General features: G+C 34.7%; 1 protein-coding gene across 2 annotated transcripts in view; it reads right to left on the reverse strand.

Annotated features, from left to right (window-relative positions):
• Positions 1 to 502: 502 nt before the first annotated feature.
• MMP16 (matrix metallopeptidase 16) overlaps positions 503 to 17,901 on the reverse strand; it is a 286,190-nt gene continuing 268,791 nt past the window's right edge. Inside the window, exons 9-11 of one of the 2 annotated variants that reach the window (XM_054518653.2) lie at positions 15,150 to 15,265; positions 14,782 to 14,844; positions 503 to 10,253 (exon numbers count right to left, since the gene is read on the reverse strand). In XM_054518653.2, coding sequence (XP_054374628.2) covers positions 9,919 to 10,253; positions 14,782 to 14,844; positions 15,150 to 15,265 — 514 coding nt within the window. In that variant the 3' untranslated portion in view covers positions 503 to 9,918. The remainder of the gene's footprint in view (positions 10,254 to 14,781; positions 14,845 to 15,149; positions 15,266 to 17,901) is intronic. The other variant, XM_024251330.3, reaches the window with a different exon arrangement.

The raw sequence follows: 17,901 nt of genomic DNA on the forward strand, positions 1-17,901 counted from the left end.
AATCCTATTATTAAAAGAGAGAAAAAAAGGGGGGGGATTTCTTATATGGGATTTTGCCAAAGACTTAATATAAAAACTAATTCCTGTGATTAAATTTGTCTACATAACTATGATGTGTAACTTTAAAAAAATTATATTCATCTATTCAAAATGTAGTCTTTTATTTTTGTCAAGTCTTTGTAGAAACCTTAACTATCGTATGTTCACAGGCATTTGCCTGAAATATATTTGATGCAATGAAGTTTTCTTCTCCATTATTTGATCACAGTTATAAGCATATAGTAAACTAAACAGTTTCTCCAGTTGATGTGGCCAGTTTAATATACTTGCTAGTTCAGGTAAATGCACTGAGGATTTTTCCCTAAATTAGTTTTCATTTTCTGTTTCATATGGATTAGAAAGACACAGATAGTAAAGGCTATTGCTTATAAATCATATCTTACATATGGTCATAAATGTGTATAAATCATTCATTGAGTAAAACCACAATGTCTATGAACCATTTTTCTGTTCTCTTATTTATTGACAGTTTCTTTTAATTACAACACAATGAATTGATGGTAAATACAGAAGATGCAATAGTATAAAAAGCCATTTAACCCTTCCCTAGGTTAAGACACTTACAGCAGACAAAAACTGCCCCACCCCAATCCCCTCCTTGAATGGAAACAAAATAAATATAAATTAATAAATACAAAACAAATCACTGCACAGCCCTTAACTCTTTGATTGCCATGGCAAGAACCATGCTGATGATTCTAGCTTGTGACATTTGTGTGGTTAAAGGTTGCCGCAGCAGTCAAAGGGTTATAGCATTGTAAACATAAGTACTTTGTGGAAAAGTTCAGTCATGTTAATGGTCTATAGCAATGAGATTAATAGCATGACCCCTTGACCTTTAATGACGCAACATTATAAGGAGTTAAAAGAGATAGTAGCTTGGTGAGCTGTTACATAGACTAGTCAACCACTTTATTTAACAATGTGCTATGAGGCCTTGATTTACTAATAAAAGACAACTTGTGAATAATAGACACTGTTCAATGCACTGATCAATAAAATCAATGAAAAAATTAATTTAAGCACCACAAAATTTTGCCTGATTTTATCTGACAGTCATAATACACTTTAGCACCATTTATTTAGCCTTATATTTGCACACAAACAAGCTTTGTGTTTGTCAGTAGAAGCTATCTGAAAAAAAAAATGCCAGATTTAAGATGGTATAAATGTATAGAATCCTGTGTGGGAAAAACATCACTACAACTTGCACACCTTAAAACTCATTCAGCAAATAAATGTGTTATTTATTTCTTTCCTTGCACACAGAAGACTACATATTATCAAGAACTTAATGAAATAGTGTTGAGTGTAATGAGAACAATGCAGAAACTTAAATCTAGATTTTAATACTTCTCCATAACTGAAAACATCATGGGGAATTAAAAGAAAGGTGAAGTATTGTCAGACAACCACAAGATAATGGCCTAAATATTTAATTTCCTGGCGTTTCTCTCTGCTTCACAGTTTGTTATTTAAATAAAGTCGTATTAATTTTAATTCTTTTACTTTCCCATAACCACAATATAGAAGGAAAAAATTAGTTTCACAAGAAGCTATAAAATGTGTATTGTTTACCCAAGAGACAACTTCCCTTTGCAATTACTTGAATCTCATTCTGACTCTGAATGATAAATGTCTGTGCATTTTTTTAATATATGGTATTTATTTGACAAACTAAGTTTATGGGAGCTTTTTCTCCTTAATCTATCTAGTAAATATGTATATATGTATCATATATACTATATTCCCAAATCTATATTACCAGATAGCTTATATGGATGTCATAAATCTGCATTATCATACTGATCCGCCACTGGAATCAAGATAATGTTAATATAGGTATACACGTTTTAAAATATCTTAAAGATAGGTTACTATACTGATGAAGCAGGCAAGTTTCTCAAGGTCAATAATTGATTCTTTTAAAAAAGCATCAACCAACTATGAACTAATTAGATTTTATGATTTTGTTTAAAAAGTTAAGTTTATTAAAAGTTACATTAGCGCAAAATTGAACTAGTAAACTCCATTTATTTCCCTCCTATAATATAAAAACAAGATCTATTTGTTTAAAATTAGATACCTAAAAAAATCTTTCAAAACTGTTAAGCCTGAAACAAATTTTTGTGGTTGAGTCTCTAAAACCCCTGAAAATAGAGGTCTGCAATAGAAATGCTGATACAGTCAAAACCAAGGCAGCAAAAAGCTGCCTCTGTAACACCCCTAATTCTTTTATTCTATCTCTCTTTCTAATATATATGTAATTTACACATACAGAGAAATAGACCAAAGGATGATACAGAGAAATAGACCAAAGGATGAAGGTTTTAGGCATTTATGTACCCATGATGTACCTTAAACAGAACACTATACGTGACTACTTTCCTGTATAATTATTTAATATACATTCTCCAAAAGCAAATTTCCTTAGCTATCCTATCAACAGACAATACCCATCACACTCAGCATTTCACTTTTCTCAGGGGAATAGCTCTATAAAAAGTTAGAAAAGCCAATGAGAGAGGTTGGGATGTATGTCAACTTTACTGGGACTGTCTCTGCATGTAAGTTTTGAAGAAAAATACTGAGGAACAAAGACATTTCCTGGGTACCATCTCTGATGTACAATGCTACTCAATTCTGGTTTTCACAAAGGGAAGGGAAAACCAAATTTGTGTAAAAAAAAAAAGGCAAGGTAGAAACAGAAAGAAATGCAAATATAGACAGAGACTGCATAGGACAACTCAGTAAGATGTATCTTTCCCAACCATCTGTATTTTTGGGTGAGAAACAGAAGGCAAACAAATAACGATCTTAGAATTGGAGGAGCAGAAAAACCAGGCACACATACCCTTGCTTGGAAATTGTTTGTTTGGAAGTAATTAAGATAGTGAAATTTTGTACTATGAACATATAAAGGAATAATTGATTCCACATCAGCTATAAAAGAAGTAAATGCCAAAAAGACCTAAAAACCTAATTTTACTCAGGCAATGGTATATACTAAAAAGCTGTGAGAAGACAGCCAATACTGTGGCCTCTGTGACGGTATTTCAGCAATAGCAAAAATTATAACATTGATCTAAGGATAACTCTCATATTACTACCAAAATCATTCATTCAAGCAAAGTATATTTTATCTTAACAATTGGATTGTTAATATATAGAGGAAACAGGTTCAAACTGGCATTATGTAACAGCAAATGAAACATGCATCCTAGTGACTTTTCAAATAGACAGCTCACACCAGGCTTTATTCAACCATATCTTGGCAAGACAGGCCAATGTAGCGACATACATTCATATAAAAGGTGGCAAGTACAAGCAGCACCATATCCTATCCTAGGAAAATGCATCCTACCATGCAGTCACATCTCACCAAAGCTTCATCATATATAAAGCGTGTATAAAAAGGCCTGTGTCAAAAAGTATTCTGCCTGGGATCCAGTTTACCCACAGACCAAATACTACAGAAATGTCTGTACTGTGACTGATATTTTTTTCATGGATAAAAACAAGTGGAAAAAATTCCCAAGAAACATCTCTATAAGCCAAAAAGTTTAGCATTTTATTCTTGTTCACCATTCTTTTCTTCCAGTTTTTCTCTGTGAAATAAAGGTTAATGACATCTTGCTCTGAAGCTAAGTGACCTAACATAAGTATATTTCCGTATTTATATTTAGTTGATTCTTATCCCTTTTTAAGGGCATATAAATTCAGCTCTATAGCAGAGCACATGGGAAAGTTATATGAATCTGTACAACATTCTAGTTTATGATGTATTTTCCTATACTGTTCAATGTGCCCTTTAATGTGAGGACACGCTGAGTGCACATTTGAATATTATCCCCAGTCCAATGATGCATACAACAAATTCTAAGACACACTCATCTTTAAGTTGAAAAGGCATAGAATCCTCAGAAATCTCTATAAATAAATGTCTTTCATACATAACTTTTTATACTTACTCTGCACTGACCATGAGTTCTGGGTTATGCCCTTAATTTCCTTAGAAAGCATTAGTTATGAATGTCTGTGAAGTCTCTGTTATAACACTAAGCTTCTGTGATCTTGTATCCTTACTTAGTATAAATAATTAATAATGTTCTAATAAATGATGCATGTCATGTCCAGTTATAAGCTCATAATTGTGTTTAAAAATTGAAGACTGCTACGTACTTCTGTATTCTACTCAAACATTGACAGGAATTTTACAATATCGTGTGTTTTTCCCTTAATTTCTGTGAGTATGTCCAATCAGTGTTCATTCTTAGGCTTTCTATACTATTGGTTTAACTTTCAAAGTAGACATATGTATAAAATATTGAAACATATATTTGTAATTGGATGTTATTAATCTTACCTGAAATATTTCAGAATTGTGTCAAAATCACACCAATGGAAAAAGCAGAAAATGATTTCAGAAGTACATGAAAGACAAAGGTCACAATTAGATGAGACTAGAACACTAAGGCAACTTCTTTGCTACTATGCCAAGTGTTTTAGGTTACATGATTATTGAGGTAAATTTCTATTTCAGGGAAATGGCTTGTCTCAGGGGATTCTAACATTATATATCTTTCCAACTTGAGGTTACTGAACACCTACCTCTAACATTTTTAGCCTGTAAGGCAATGCATGAGTATCAGATGTGTTTAAGCACAGTAACATCTAATGACCACTGGCTAAATATTACATTGATATATCACATAATCATCACTAGTGCAAAGAGCTTGAAGTTGCATTTTTTTCTCCACTATTTTATGCTTGCTAAAGTAAAATTTCCAGTTGTATTATCAAGGAGTGTTATAGTTTGTCTTTATATTTAACAAAAGACTCATTTTTCCTCCTCCATTTCCATTATATTTATTAAATGTAATAATTAGCTTTCATATTTATGTTGGGTTGCTATTCCTGGTTGCTGCTTTATTTATTACATAAAATTCTAATTTTTAAAATATAACTGTTAAAAATTTTCTGATGTAGTTATGATTCCCTCCTAGGCAACGTGGAGCCTGTAACTTAACTACATATGCTCTGGCACCTATTTCCTGTGGTTACAATATATCAACATCATGAAGGTACATTAAATACAGCCGAATGATTAGATCCTCTTATATGATTGACTTGACACATTTTGTGATATTACATATTGGCTGAGATTGCTGTAATAGGTCATCTGAAATGTACATTTTTGGTTTATGTAGCATATTCTATTTGACATCTGTGATACTTTGGAATATGCTCTTGAAAGCATCAGAAATGAAATAAGCTCTTCACTGTGTTTGCTAAAAAAGACCTTACCACCATCCAGAAGATTGTTTCAGTATATACTATAATCTCACAGACTCAATACTACTAGTAAATAATTCCCTTTATTAGTTTCTGGAAATGATTTCAAAAACTTTAAAATATATATTTTTTCATGACTCAGTTTAACTCAGTTTGTTTGCTTATAACATCCACTCCTCTTCAGATAGCACTTTCAGTTTAGTTAATATGGACACACTAGACACACTATTTATTCTACTGTAAGATCCAAAGTGTGGACGTGTATGTGTACCATACTAGATATATTAGCATAATACGTAGAACTTGCAAATATGACTACCCCTACAATCCAGTTTATACACCATCATCTATGTATTGGAACTAGCAGTGAAGTTTGGACAATGTTCTTATCCACCACATTGTGTTTTTTAATGACTCACAGGGAGGGAATGAAAATAGGTACACAGTATATGAAATGGCCAAATTATGTGTTAACAAAAAAAGATTACAGGTAATTATTAAATGTAACACTTGCTTATTTCAGTAAACCAGTCTGTATCCTTTATTACTTAGTAATTATTTTTGGTAATCATTACTTAGTAATTTATCACATCGATTCAGAAAAGCCTTGCCCTCTGATTTATAACAGAAGTTGTCTTTGCTAGTATCACATAATGCTGTCTAATTTAGCTCTATAACCTTTGCAATCAGAAAGAGCATCTGTATTCACCTGCTCTGACTGCCATGTCAACAGACACTGTTCTGAAATGAGTCAATAAATTCACAACCTTATCTACAATTCTGATGCGGAATTACTGCTTTACAGGAAATTCAAACTGATCAGCTATTTTAATACTTCATTGCATTTGTTTAATAATATACAGAACGACAATATTTTACTAAAATTCTTAACTATATGGTCATTTTATGTGAAGAACATTACCTTGTTTACATTTGTGTTTATATTAGATAAAGTAATGAGAAATGAAGCAGAAGCAGAATTATTTTTGCAGGCATGAATGTGTTTTCATTTCAATTTGGGAAATCCTATGTCTGAGCTTTTCATGTTATTAGTGATGGGGTGATGAAAATATTTTATGCCTTGCATATCTCTACTAATACTGAACTGACACCTTATGTTATTGACCCATTGAAATTTATTCCACATTGGTTTTGAATCACTATTCTTATGTGCTAGATGAATTACTTTCCCATTCACTGTTCCATTTGGATTGAGACTTTTTCCCCAAACCTCAAGTAGAAGAGGAGTCAGGAACCATACCCACACAGTAGCTGGTGTACAATAAACAAACGGAATCCCAGTGTTTGTGATTACATTGTCCTTATTGTCTTCTTATCTCTTGTAATAGTACAGCCTGATAACTGAAATGTTCTAGTCAAAAGAGCAGCCTTATATGCCTTTGCTTATCACATAAATCTTGTCTCATATTAAGTATGACCCAACCCTTATTCATGACATTTGCCAGAATTCAAGCATAATGATAGACTCCTTCCTTCTTAATGCTATGATTATTTTCTAGCCCTTATATACTGATAGTCTTATGACGAATCAGGATATTGTGATGAATGAGTAAAGAGGCAACAGATTGCTTATTCAGTTTCTTTCTCATTTTAGAGGAAAAAAAATCAATTTTCAATGCAGGGTGATGGAGTTCCTCAATGATTTGCACATGTCCCAAAATGACACAGTTCCTCATTTCTATCTTTAGCAAAATATACTTTCCAGTTATTTTTTTCTTGACATCAAGGCCCTAAAAGGATTAAACCCTCCCACAAGCAAACACTGTATAAACGAGCTTATGTATATAGTCCTCCATGCTTAGCAGCAGTGACTAACTCTTTATAATATCAGCATCATCTAGAATGGAAGCACTGAAGTAAAGCTACAGGGCTGACTCTGGTTCTCATTTCTTGCTTTCCTGGCCCTTGCGTACATAATCTCCAATATCCTCTTAAAATATTGTCTACATTGTATGATATTTTACTGTAAAGCCATTCTTCTTTTCTTACTGTTCTTTTTTCTTAGCCTCATACTATATACGCTCAGGTTGTAAGAAATAACAATCTGCAAGGCTTTGCAGCATGCCACCCACAATTATAAAATATTTTCCCCAACCAAATCATAAACATGTAGTTTAACCAAAAGGCATTCTAATTTTCATGCTAAGTTGAGTATAAATATAAATTCAAGGCAGCCAAACTATCCATTTCCAAATAAGAATGTATACCTACACTCATTAAAAATCATCTGGAAATGTGTATTAGCAAATGAGTAAGAAATTTTTACTAGTATAAAATTCCTGCTTTATATAAAAGCCACACTGGCCATTCAAGTATTTGAGGTTTTTTTTTTTTTCCTATAGTTTTTGTAATTTGTACTAAAATGATGAATTTAGACTTGAAATTATATTAAAATGAAATTAAAATTCACTTCTACCTATAGGGCATTTTCAGAGTGTGCATGTAAAGAGCAAAGTGTCCGTCTGCAGATCTGCCATCACCACTCTCTCCACTCTAAGGAAACAGCTCATGCTTACTAGGTTTTAGAGAACAACTAATCCAATGGAGAAGCAACACCAGATTTCCTTCAGTTTGTGCCAGTTTGCAAGTTAAAGGTCAAAGGGCAAAGACATAGAACAGGACTCTTCAAGGAAAATTTTCACAGAAGACAATGTTTAAGTTGTTGTTAATGACAGTCAATAGATCAATAATCAAGTTCAAGGCAAGCTGTTCATTGTTTCAAAAGCTAATCCCCTCAAAGCTGGCTTTCACACAAAGCCAATGTCTGACTCATGGGGTGCATTCATTCTGACCATCTCTGATAAGTTCACAGCCCAGTGGCTGTAAAGCCTTTCACTGCAAGAAGCAGCTCCTAAAAATCAATAAAGAGGTCTGTCAGTTGCTGACTTTTCTCTAGGAAAAAAATATTGATACAAACCTGCTCTGCAGGTCACATGAAAATGACAATACTGCTGTTAGGACAAATTACACTCAACAATGAAATGCTTTGGTGGTCTCTTGGCTCTGTCAGTGATCAAATGGACGGCTAAATGCCAGAAGCCACACTAACCCTTTGAGAACTATGGTGGACATGCAATAGGTAATGCACTGGAGGATATTCATGCAACTTCAGAGTCATCGTTTTAATTCATTTTTAAAATGGCAATGCTAACTGCATATACCAAGGCAAATTGAATTTTCATGCAATGGATTTTAAAACAGAAATTCAGTATGCCTAAAAAAAAAGAAAAGAAGACTTAGGCTATTATCAGTTTTTCAAATAAAATTTCAGTCTTATGAGAATCTTAATAAAATACCTTTTTTATTTGCCAGAAAGATTTTGGCAAGTAACATCATTTCTGTTTGTTATAAACACATTTATGTAGTCTTGTAAATCATTTTAAAATTATATGACATTATAGGATATCTGTTTTAAAAACCTGAACTTCTTGAACTTGTGACTGTTTTTACCATTGCCCAGTTCTATAATTTATCAGATCACAAGACCGACAATCCTAAGACTCTGAAAGCTGGTCTGATAGTTCTCAAAGGGTTACACGGGTATATTACTAGTGTCACAAATCCTTGTAAAATAACTGCCACTGTAATCCACTTCAGAGACATACTGCTCCTTGCTCTGCTTTGTAATGAATATTCCTGACAGACCCATGGAAGGCCTGGGGCAATGGCCTAATACAACTTGGGAAGATTATCACAATGATGGAGGAGTAAGGTGGAAAGAAGGGGTTTAGAAATACTTCAAAAACAATTAAAAGGTCGTGTTTGAAAATAGCTATGAATATAAATGCAATGAAACATTGAGGACATAGCTGAGAACAGCTGTATAAAACGAAAAATGGATGTATTATTAAGGCTGTTACTATATTGCAGATATTTTGGCCCCTTGGTTGTTGGAAAATGGCTGTCCCAACAGTCTAACGTCCTGCATGTGTATTCCAAATCTCCCACCTGACAAAATGGTGCGTAGGAGACTATCCAAAGCAGTCAGAGAGCTATCTTCTTTGGAGACAAAGCTGTTTTGGGTCTTCACACTTTCCTGGAAGTTCAATTGTGGGTTTTTTGTTTAAACTCTTTTTCCCCTTGATTTAAAGCAAAAAAAAAAAAAAAAAAAAAAAAAGAAAAAGAAAAATCGTGGGTTTTCTGATTTGCTTTTTTTTTTTCTCCCCCCAGAAATGGGCTCAGACTTCAGAAGGAAAATAACATTAGAAATTTTTAAGAAGAATCTTTTCTTCTTTTTCTCCTCTTCTTTAGTTAATCCTGAAATTTTACTGGGCATTGAGCGTGCAGAGGAAAGGCCTAGAACTGAATGACAAAGAAAGACAAAGGACTGAAGAACAGCAGATACTGTGCATCATGGAAGCTTCCCCATGAGTGTATTTCCACTCATGTGCAGGACCAGCAACCCTCTGGGTTTGAAAGGTCAGCCCCGAATCAGGCTGCCACAAGCCTGCTCCTAGCTAGGAAACAGCATAACAGCTCTTGTCTTGAATCTCAAGTTACCACAAACTCCTGCAAAAGAAAGAAAGAAGAAAAAACCCTACATCACACCCACTCTTGCATAGAGCGTTTACAGTACAGTATGTGGCGGGGTGTTCCTTTCCTCTTGAACTGGAACACAGTGTAAACCAATACAAGGAGGCATAAGGCCAAGATGCAGGGAATGACAATAGCTATGGCTTTCACAGTGCTGGCTGTGTTGTCCAGTTTGATGACAATGTCTACATCATCTGGTGGGCTGTGTCCTTCTTTAACTCTGTCTGTTGGTCCATCACAGCCCATAAAATCCTTGAGGATGGATCTTGGATATCCAGGTTCTACCTTGAGTATCTGGTTGTTGAATTTCCAATACTCCTTTCCTTTGTAGAAATACGTAAAGCCTAGGGGGAAAAACACACACACACAGGTACCACTTATTTGTGACAGTGTATATGTAGAGAAGTGTTATTAAAATAGGCTATGTCTTAAGAGATGTATTTTAAGGCCCTTCAATTTTCAGAGGAAGAAAACACTATTTTCAGCTCAGCTGTCTGTTAAGATGGCTGTGGCTGCTGTGCTCCAGGAATGATGCCATCTAATGCCTATGGAAAGCTCAGTCCAGAGAGAGAAATATCATTTACAGAGGACTGTTCAAAGACCATGCTATGCAATCTACTCTTAGTCCAAGCTAGAAAAGAGAACCTTATCTTTTTGCTCGCTTATAGGATTGCTGTTACAAAATTACATATTAGTGTGATAGTATCAACCTATATTGAAAGATGCTGAAACAGCCTTATAAACTGAAACACTGTTTACCCTCAGGCTGTTACTGGGAACATTGTTCAATATATTATAAAGAGGCTTCTCTATGAAACACCTCAAGGGAAATTTCTAATCATCTTAGTATCAGGAATCTGTGCTCCTTCTAAACAACAGGATTCCTTTTGTAATTTGCATGAGAAATCATAATAAAATATAAATCATGAAATTGGAGAGGCTTTCATTTGCCTGCAAGGAATCTTAACAAGTAAAGACGTATTCATAGTATTTGGTACTCTAACCTCATTTCTGGCTCTAGGTCATAAACATTTTGTTCCTTCTCCTTTTGTCCTCTTTATTTTACTTTATTAAAAATATGTTTTAATTTGTGTCACCTAGCTATATTTTATAGAACTACTAAAGCCGTTATTCATTATTTTAAGAATAAAATACAACATAAATCTACAATTCTATTTTTAATACTTCCTAGTATCTTATATTTCATGGGGAGGAGGTGGGATGTGGGAGGCTCAAGTAACTCAGCAATACATGCAATTTATTTTCTAAAACATTATGAATGCATACAACAGATTTTGTAAGCTCCTGATGATTAAACTACAAATACGGACATTTTTCTTAGGTCTATTCTCCAAATTTTATGTTTTTGTTGGGCACATATCCAGTTTTTTTCTTTCTGTCCACAGCTCATTCATGTCAAGTTTCTGTGTGACTATAATACTTTGATTTAATTTGTCCTTTGAGATAAAATTCAAAAAATCAAGAAGAAATGTTTTAATGCTATAATTACTTAAAACTATATTTTGGGAGTTATCTATTTTTGATACAAGGCAAAATTCATAGTTTATAATCATTAATGAAGGTAATATTTTTTCCTGTTTTATTGAGGACTTATTATGGAAGAAGCATTGGGTTAAAGTTTAGTAGATGACCTGTCTTTTAATCCTCACAAATACTCTATCAGGTAGAATTAATTATCCTTTCTTTTAGGCCCACGATATTGAGGATCAGAGACAAAATAACATGCTCATGTTCTGGTGAACACAAGATTTAAATCTTGATCTAGATCTAGAGACTGTACACTTAATAATTTTTTAAGACTGGGTCCTTTACACATCTCCTGTCTTTGTTTTTTAGATGGAGTTTTGCTCTTGCTGTCCAGGGTGGAGTGCAGTGGCCCGATCTCGGCTCACAGCAACCTCTGCCTCCTGGGTTCAAGCGATTCTCCTGCTTCAGCCTCCTGAGTAGCTGGGATTACAGGCATACGCCACCATGCCTAGCTAATTTTGTATTTTTAGTAGAGACAGGGTTTCTCGATGTTCGTCAGACTAGTCTCAAACTCCTGCCCTCAGAGATTGCCTGTCTTTTATCAAATATTCCTAGGTTAAACGTCCAAGCGTGTGATAGATAGGTATCATTTTTGAATGAAGAACTCTGACATCTCTCAAGAAATTTCAGATAGGGCAGATGATCACTTCAGGTCACTTCATTCTGGAAATCATTCTGTTCAATGCCATAAACACCTACTGCTGCTTTTAGTTTTAAAGGACAGTTTTGCAATGAGAGCAACTTGCCAAGTGAAAACAGGTGTATGTAGATTCAAGTTTTTCTGCCGAGAGTTGGTATTTGATCACATTAATGAAATTCAATATAATTACTCAACAAGCTTGGATGAAGAAATGTTGAGGGCCTGCCAAATAACAGTACATTAGACGTTCATAGTTGAATAATGGCATTGATCTAGAATTAAACAGACCTTCAAAATAGGTGAATGTGCTTCTTATATCTATAAACTGGAAACCAACAGCTGGAAGTGTCCTCATCTTTAATTTTTAGCTAAAGCTAATTACTATAGAGCTACTGAGCATTACACAAAAGTTAAGAAGTTTCTATTTACATATGACACAGTTCTGTAGGCCACATTTTATAGTAACACATTCCACATATAGGAGTAGAATTGTAGTTATTGAATACACTTGTTACAAATAAGAAGTCTAGGCTTGTTGTGGAGGCTCATGCCTGTAATCCCAGCACTTTGGGAGGCCGAGGCAAGAGGGTTGCTTGAGCCCAGGAGTTCAACACCAGGCTGGGCATCATACAGGAGTTATAGACCAGCCTGGGCACCATAGTGAGATGAGACCCTGTCTCAGAAAACAAATGTCTAGTTACTAGGAGATAGATAGTGTAAGCATTTGAAAGGAAGTAGCCTAAAATAGAAGTAATACTTGGTAATGGAAGTATGTCAAACCTTGATCCTGCAAAATTCATCTTGTTCAACAATCTACGTTTTTTCATTTATGAAAGGTCAGTTGGTTGAATAAATATTTAGGTATTTGCATTTTTTTTCCTTTTAAAAGCAGCTTTGACATTTTTTGTATTTGACAATTTTTGTATTTTTGTATACATGCTTATGAAGAATAACTTCTGGTGAATTCTTAACTAAATTTTCATTGTTTTGAGAAATTCTAGAAAATAAATTAATGAGGCTGTGTTTTATTTGATGATCCTTTTACGTTTGACTGAACGTTACTGGACTTGTCTATTGTTTCATCCTAAAAGTGTAATGAGACATAATTTTCCACAGCTGGTACTATTATATAGCTTAGTAGATGTTCCCTGAGAGCAGTGCCTCTGTGTTCTATTTTTTACTCTTACACGTTTATTAGTAAGAAGTTGCTATTTAACACACGTGGATAAATAAACTGATGTGATCATCTTTCACATTTTTTCATTTCTTTGTCCTTTTTACCTGTATAGCTTCTTAAGTTTTGAGGCACATTATTAATCTGATTTTACTGCCTCCAATGTGACTTTATCGTGACTTCTTTTACTCTCTTATTCCTTTCCCTTTTATCTCAGAGAGTTATATTTTAATCTTAGTCTCACTGTCCTATGGATTTCTGCTTCTGTCACATGCAAGTAATATCTTAACTTGGTCTTTTAATTTTCTGAGCCAACTGAATATACAAAAAATATTTTTCTCAGCAAGTACTATGATCAGGACTTCAAGGTCTTTTTGACTTTGCCTCTGCCTACAGTGTTCCACTTGTGGGACACTATCATACAGAATGTAGTAGTATATCATTATACATATAGCAATGCTCAAAAAACAGTACATGTACTTTGATTTTTCTGATTGGTATTAATTTATCCTGGTTCTAAGGTCCTTCAAGTTTATACTAGTATAGAGTTTTCTCTTTCTTTCTTTTTCTTATCTTTTTTGTTTGTTTGTTTGTTTTTTAGACAGAGTCTGGCTCTGTCGCCTAGCCTGGAGTGCAGGGGCATGATCTCAGCTCACTGCAACCTCCTTCTACTGGGTTCAAGCAATCCTCCTGCCTCAGGCTCCTGAATAGCTGGGACTACAGGTACATGCCACCATGCCTTGCTAATTTTTATATTTTTAGTAGAGATGGGGGTGTCATCATTTTGGCCAGGCTAGTCTCAAACTCAGATAATCTACCCACCTCAGCCTCCCAGGTGTGAGCCCCCACGCCCTGCCAGTGTAGAGTTTTCTTAATCTTGCAATACGCTTATGGTCAATCACAGTTTTCAGTGGTAGTATGATTTTTCATTTTCCCCTGACTCTTTCATTAACCTTGCTTTCTCTTCCCTGCCCCAGATGCCCTTAAGTTTGTCTTGCAAAAGATGCCTATTTTTGCTTATGTTGAACATGTGTCACAGACTTTTCATGTTATTGAGGACATACATAATATACTATTTTCTTACGCTTCTTATTGAAAATAATTTGATGAGGTAAATTTTTTTCTCTGTATTTCAGAATGTCATTTTCTTTTCCTTTGTTCTGAAATATTGCATACAAATTCAATTTCAAATTATTATTATGATTTATTCCTATTTACTAATCCCTGGATGGGAAGAGATATGCTTACATTTCATATATGGCAACAGATAGGGGAGTATGGATTATCCATGGCTTGGCTAACTTTCCACTTGGGATCTAGCTGAATGTGAAATCCTGGGATAGCAAGTAAAGGGGACAGCTCTTGGATTTTTTTCTTGTTATTATGCCATCATACATCTACTCTATTCTCACTATATTGAGCTGGAATCTTCCTTGCTTGCTGACACTCAAAGCCAAAGAACACATAAAAAATTGTCATTCTCAACATGCATTATTACCAGATACAATACCTCGAGTGGCATCTCCATCTTCCTTGTGACCGGTTCTGTCCCATGTATTTTTGTTATTATTATCTTTACAGGAATTTTAATAGAAATATAGGTAAAATTACTTCAAAGGTGTACACAACTTCCATATTAAACTATTACTCATCTTTTTTCTAATGACTTTTTTATAAACTAAAATAAGTTGAGGTTAAAAAATGTCTACAGCATAATATGACATGTAAATCTAGGAAAAAAAGTTCATATAAATAGAAATACAGTATTACATAGCTCTAGTATAGCACTTTCCAATGGCTTAATTTAGCAGAGTGAGAAAGCCTAATGTGTTACTAAGATAGCAAACTTATGAAATGTAGAAAGCACATGTTGCATACCATTTTCTTTGTGTACAAATGCTCCCTGAGGAGATTCAGGGATCCCTTTCCAGACTGTGATTGGCTTGGGATAGCCAGGGTCCATTGTTTTCATTTCTTCACTATATCTCCAATATCTACAAAGGATAAAAACAACAACAACCACCACAATAACACACATATAGGGAAAGATTATGCATACAAACAATAATAGCTAACATTTACTAGACCTTTGCTGTGTGCTTGACTTTGTTACCTGTGCACCTGTTAATGATTTACAGAACTCCAACTGGCAAGCTCTGATTTAAATAACTGAAAATACAATGGGCATAAGGCATTTATTCTGTTTCTTCTCCTGCATATATTAAAAATGGGCATCTTATTGTCCATATCCTGCCTGTGTTAAAAATAAGTTCTTATTCAGTATGCTAAAGTGAATAAAAAGTGCTAGCTAAGTATATTTATAGTTCATAAGGACATCACCAACCTGCATATATATATATATCAGAGGTTTTCATGAGTTTTTAAAAAATCTTTCTTAGGAAGCAGAACATTTTTTTGAAATAAGCAGAATCTTGATTTATTTATTCATTTGGTACATATTTAGTGAATATATATTATGTTCCTGGTGTTATTGTAGGGCTAGAGATACAACCTTGGACAACACAGATATGCTGTGACTCTCATTGATCTCACTTTATAGGATATGTGAGGATGGGCAATAAACCAATTTATCAATAAATACATACTATGATAGGAGGTGATAACAGCTATGAGAAAAGCAAAGCAGATAGAAGGTATCTAGGAGTATCAGAAGTCATGTTAAATTGGTGGACTGAGAGGTCCTGTCTGGTAAGTTGACATCTGAGCAGAGAAAAGTGAGGAGCAATACATGCAGTCTTTGGGAGAAGAACATTCCAGGCAGAGAAAGTAGGAATTGAAAATTCCTGTGGCAGGCACATGCTGGAGTACCTGTGTCTACAAGGAGGCTGGGGTGACTGGAATTGAGTTAGTAATGTGGAGACACGGTGAGAGTGAGAACCAGAACCTAAGATCAGACAAGCCTTTACACTACAGTGAGCCTTTGGCTTTACTCTAAGAGAGACAGGAAGCCAATATATATTTTGAACAGAGATGCTTAAACTTATGGCTAATTGTTGAAAAGAATACACTGGCTGCTATGAGTAAAAGAGTTTGAAGGAGATAAGGCAGAAGTAGGAATGCCAGTTGGGATGTCACTGCAATAATCCTTGGACTAGGGAGTCAATAGCTATAGGACTGATGATAAATCAAGGCATTTGGGATATATTTTAAAGGAAGAGCCAAAGGACTTATTCATGGATTAGATGTGGCATGTGAAAGAGAAGGAAGCTGAGCATGACTCAAGAATTTTAAGCCTGATTATCTGGAAGAAGAATGTTGCCATTCAGTAAGGTAAGGATGTAAGGGAAGGTAAGCTGAGAAGGATTGAGGAACCATGAGTTTGGTGTTAACTACTTTAAATTCAGACTTCAAAGTGGACCTGTTGATGAGGAAACGGGGAATGTGAGTATAGACATTAGGGCTGGTCTTGATTGGAATACTCAGTGTATAAACATTAATACAAGTAAAAGCAAAGCTCACCAAGAGTAAGAACTCTCAGACTCTCATCCCTTCACAGGCTAGTCCGTGAGCCACTTTCACAGAACCCCTAGACTTCCAAGGAACAAATTGTGAACATCCCTACTTTGGATCACTCATTATTGTCCATGTATTTTAGGAGTAAAATGAGTTTATATTTTGAATGGTCAGAAAGATTGACAAAATAGGGTAAAATCACTGGGAGTTCACAGTGATATCACCTATTTTGGGCAGCCCTATTGCTCTATGCATTATTTTATTTAATCACAACAAACCTATGAGATAGTCATCACTGTCCCCATTTGACAGAGGAGAATGCCTGGAGGACAATGAATGATAGGTAGAAATATAACCATGTTTGTCTGATTTCAAAAGTATCTGCTATTTTCACCATAAAGGCAGTTTCCAAGTTTATTTGATGCCACCAAATACGTTTCCCAATTTTATTTGACAATGCTTTTCCCCCCACTAAACATCTATGGTGATCTACTAAAGCTAGTGTTTCACCAACACATATTTGGGAAATGATACATTTTAAAAAATTATCTTTGACTTAGCCATTTTATCTGATATTAGAAAAAAATAAGTATTTTCTAGTTTGCATATGCCTCTGCCAGGCCTATGGAGGATTCTTTACCTACAGAGCTCTGGGGTCCTGTGCAAAAGGTTTTCCTATAAATTCCTAGAAACCTCACTTGAGTAACATCTGGAATTCCTCCATCTTCCTCCATCTTCAATGTGCACATAGAAATGGGAAAAAAGATTGTTTCAGGAAGTGTACTAAGAAGTAATGCCAAAAGAAGAGTTTACACCAAAAGGGAAACTGTCACAGGTATTTGTCGCAGGTTCTCATCACATCAAAGATGAGAACAGATCTGACGAACAGATCAGAAATAGCTTCATGGAGAAACACTGAGCTGAAAGAATGGTGCCTGGACTGCATCTTTCTGAAGAGGACAATGAAGTGGAATCATTAGTGTATCATGCCATCAATTCTAAAATAAATTTTCTTTCACATCTTGTTCATGGAAACATTTACTTTTAAATTTAAATATTTAAATTAAACATTATTTCTGAATATTCTTGTCCCACAGAACATTCTGTGATGAATGGTTAATGCAGTTGAGATTTGCTCATAATCTAAAGATCTCTT

Source organism: Pongo abelii, chromosome 7, assembly GCF_028885655.2.
Source record: "Pongo abelii isolate AG06213 chromosome 7, NHGRI_mPonAbe1-v2.0_pri, whole genome shotgun sequence".
NCBI lineage: Eukaryota > Metazoa > Chordata > Mammalia > Primates > Hominidae > Pongo > Pongo abelii.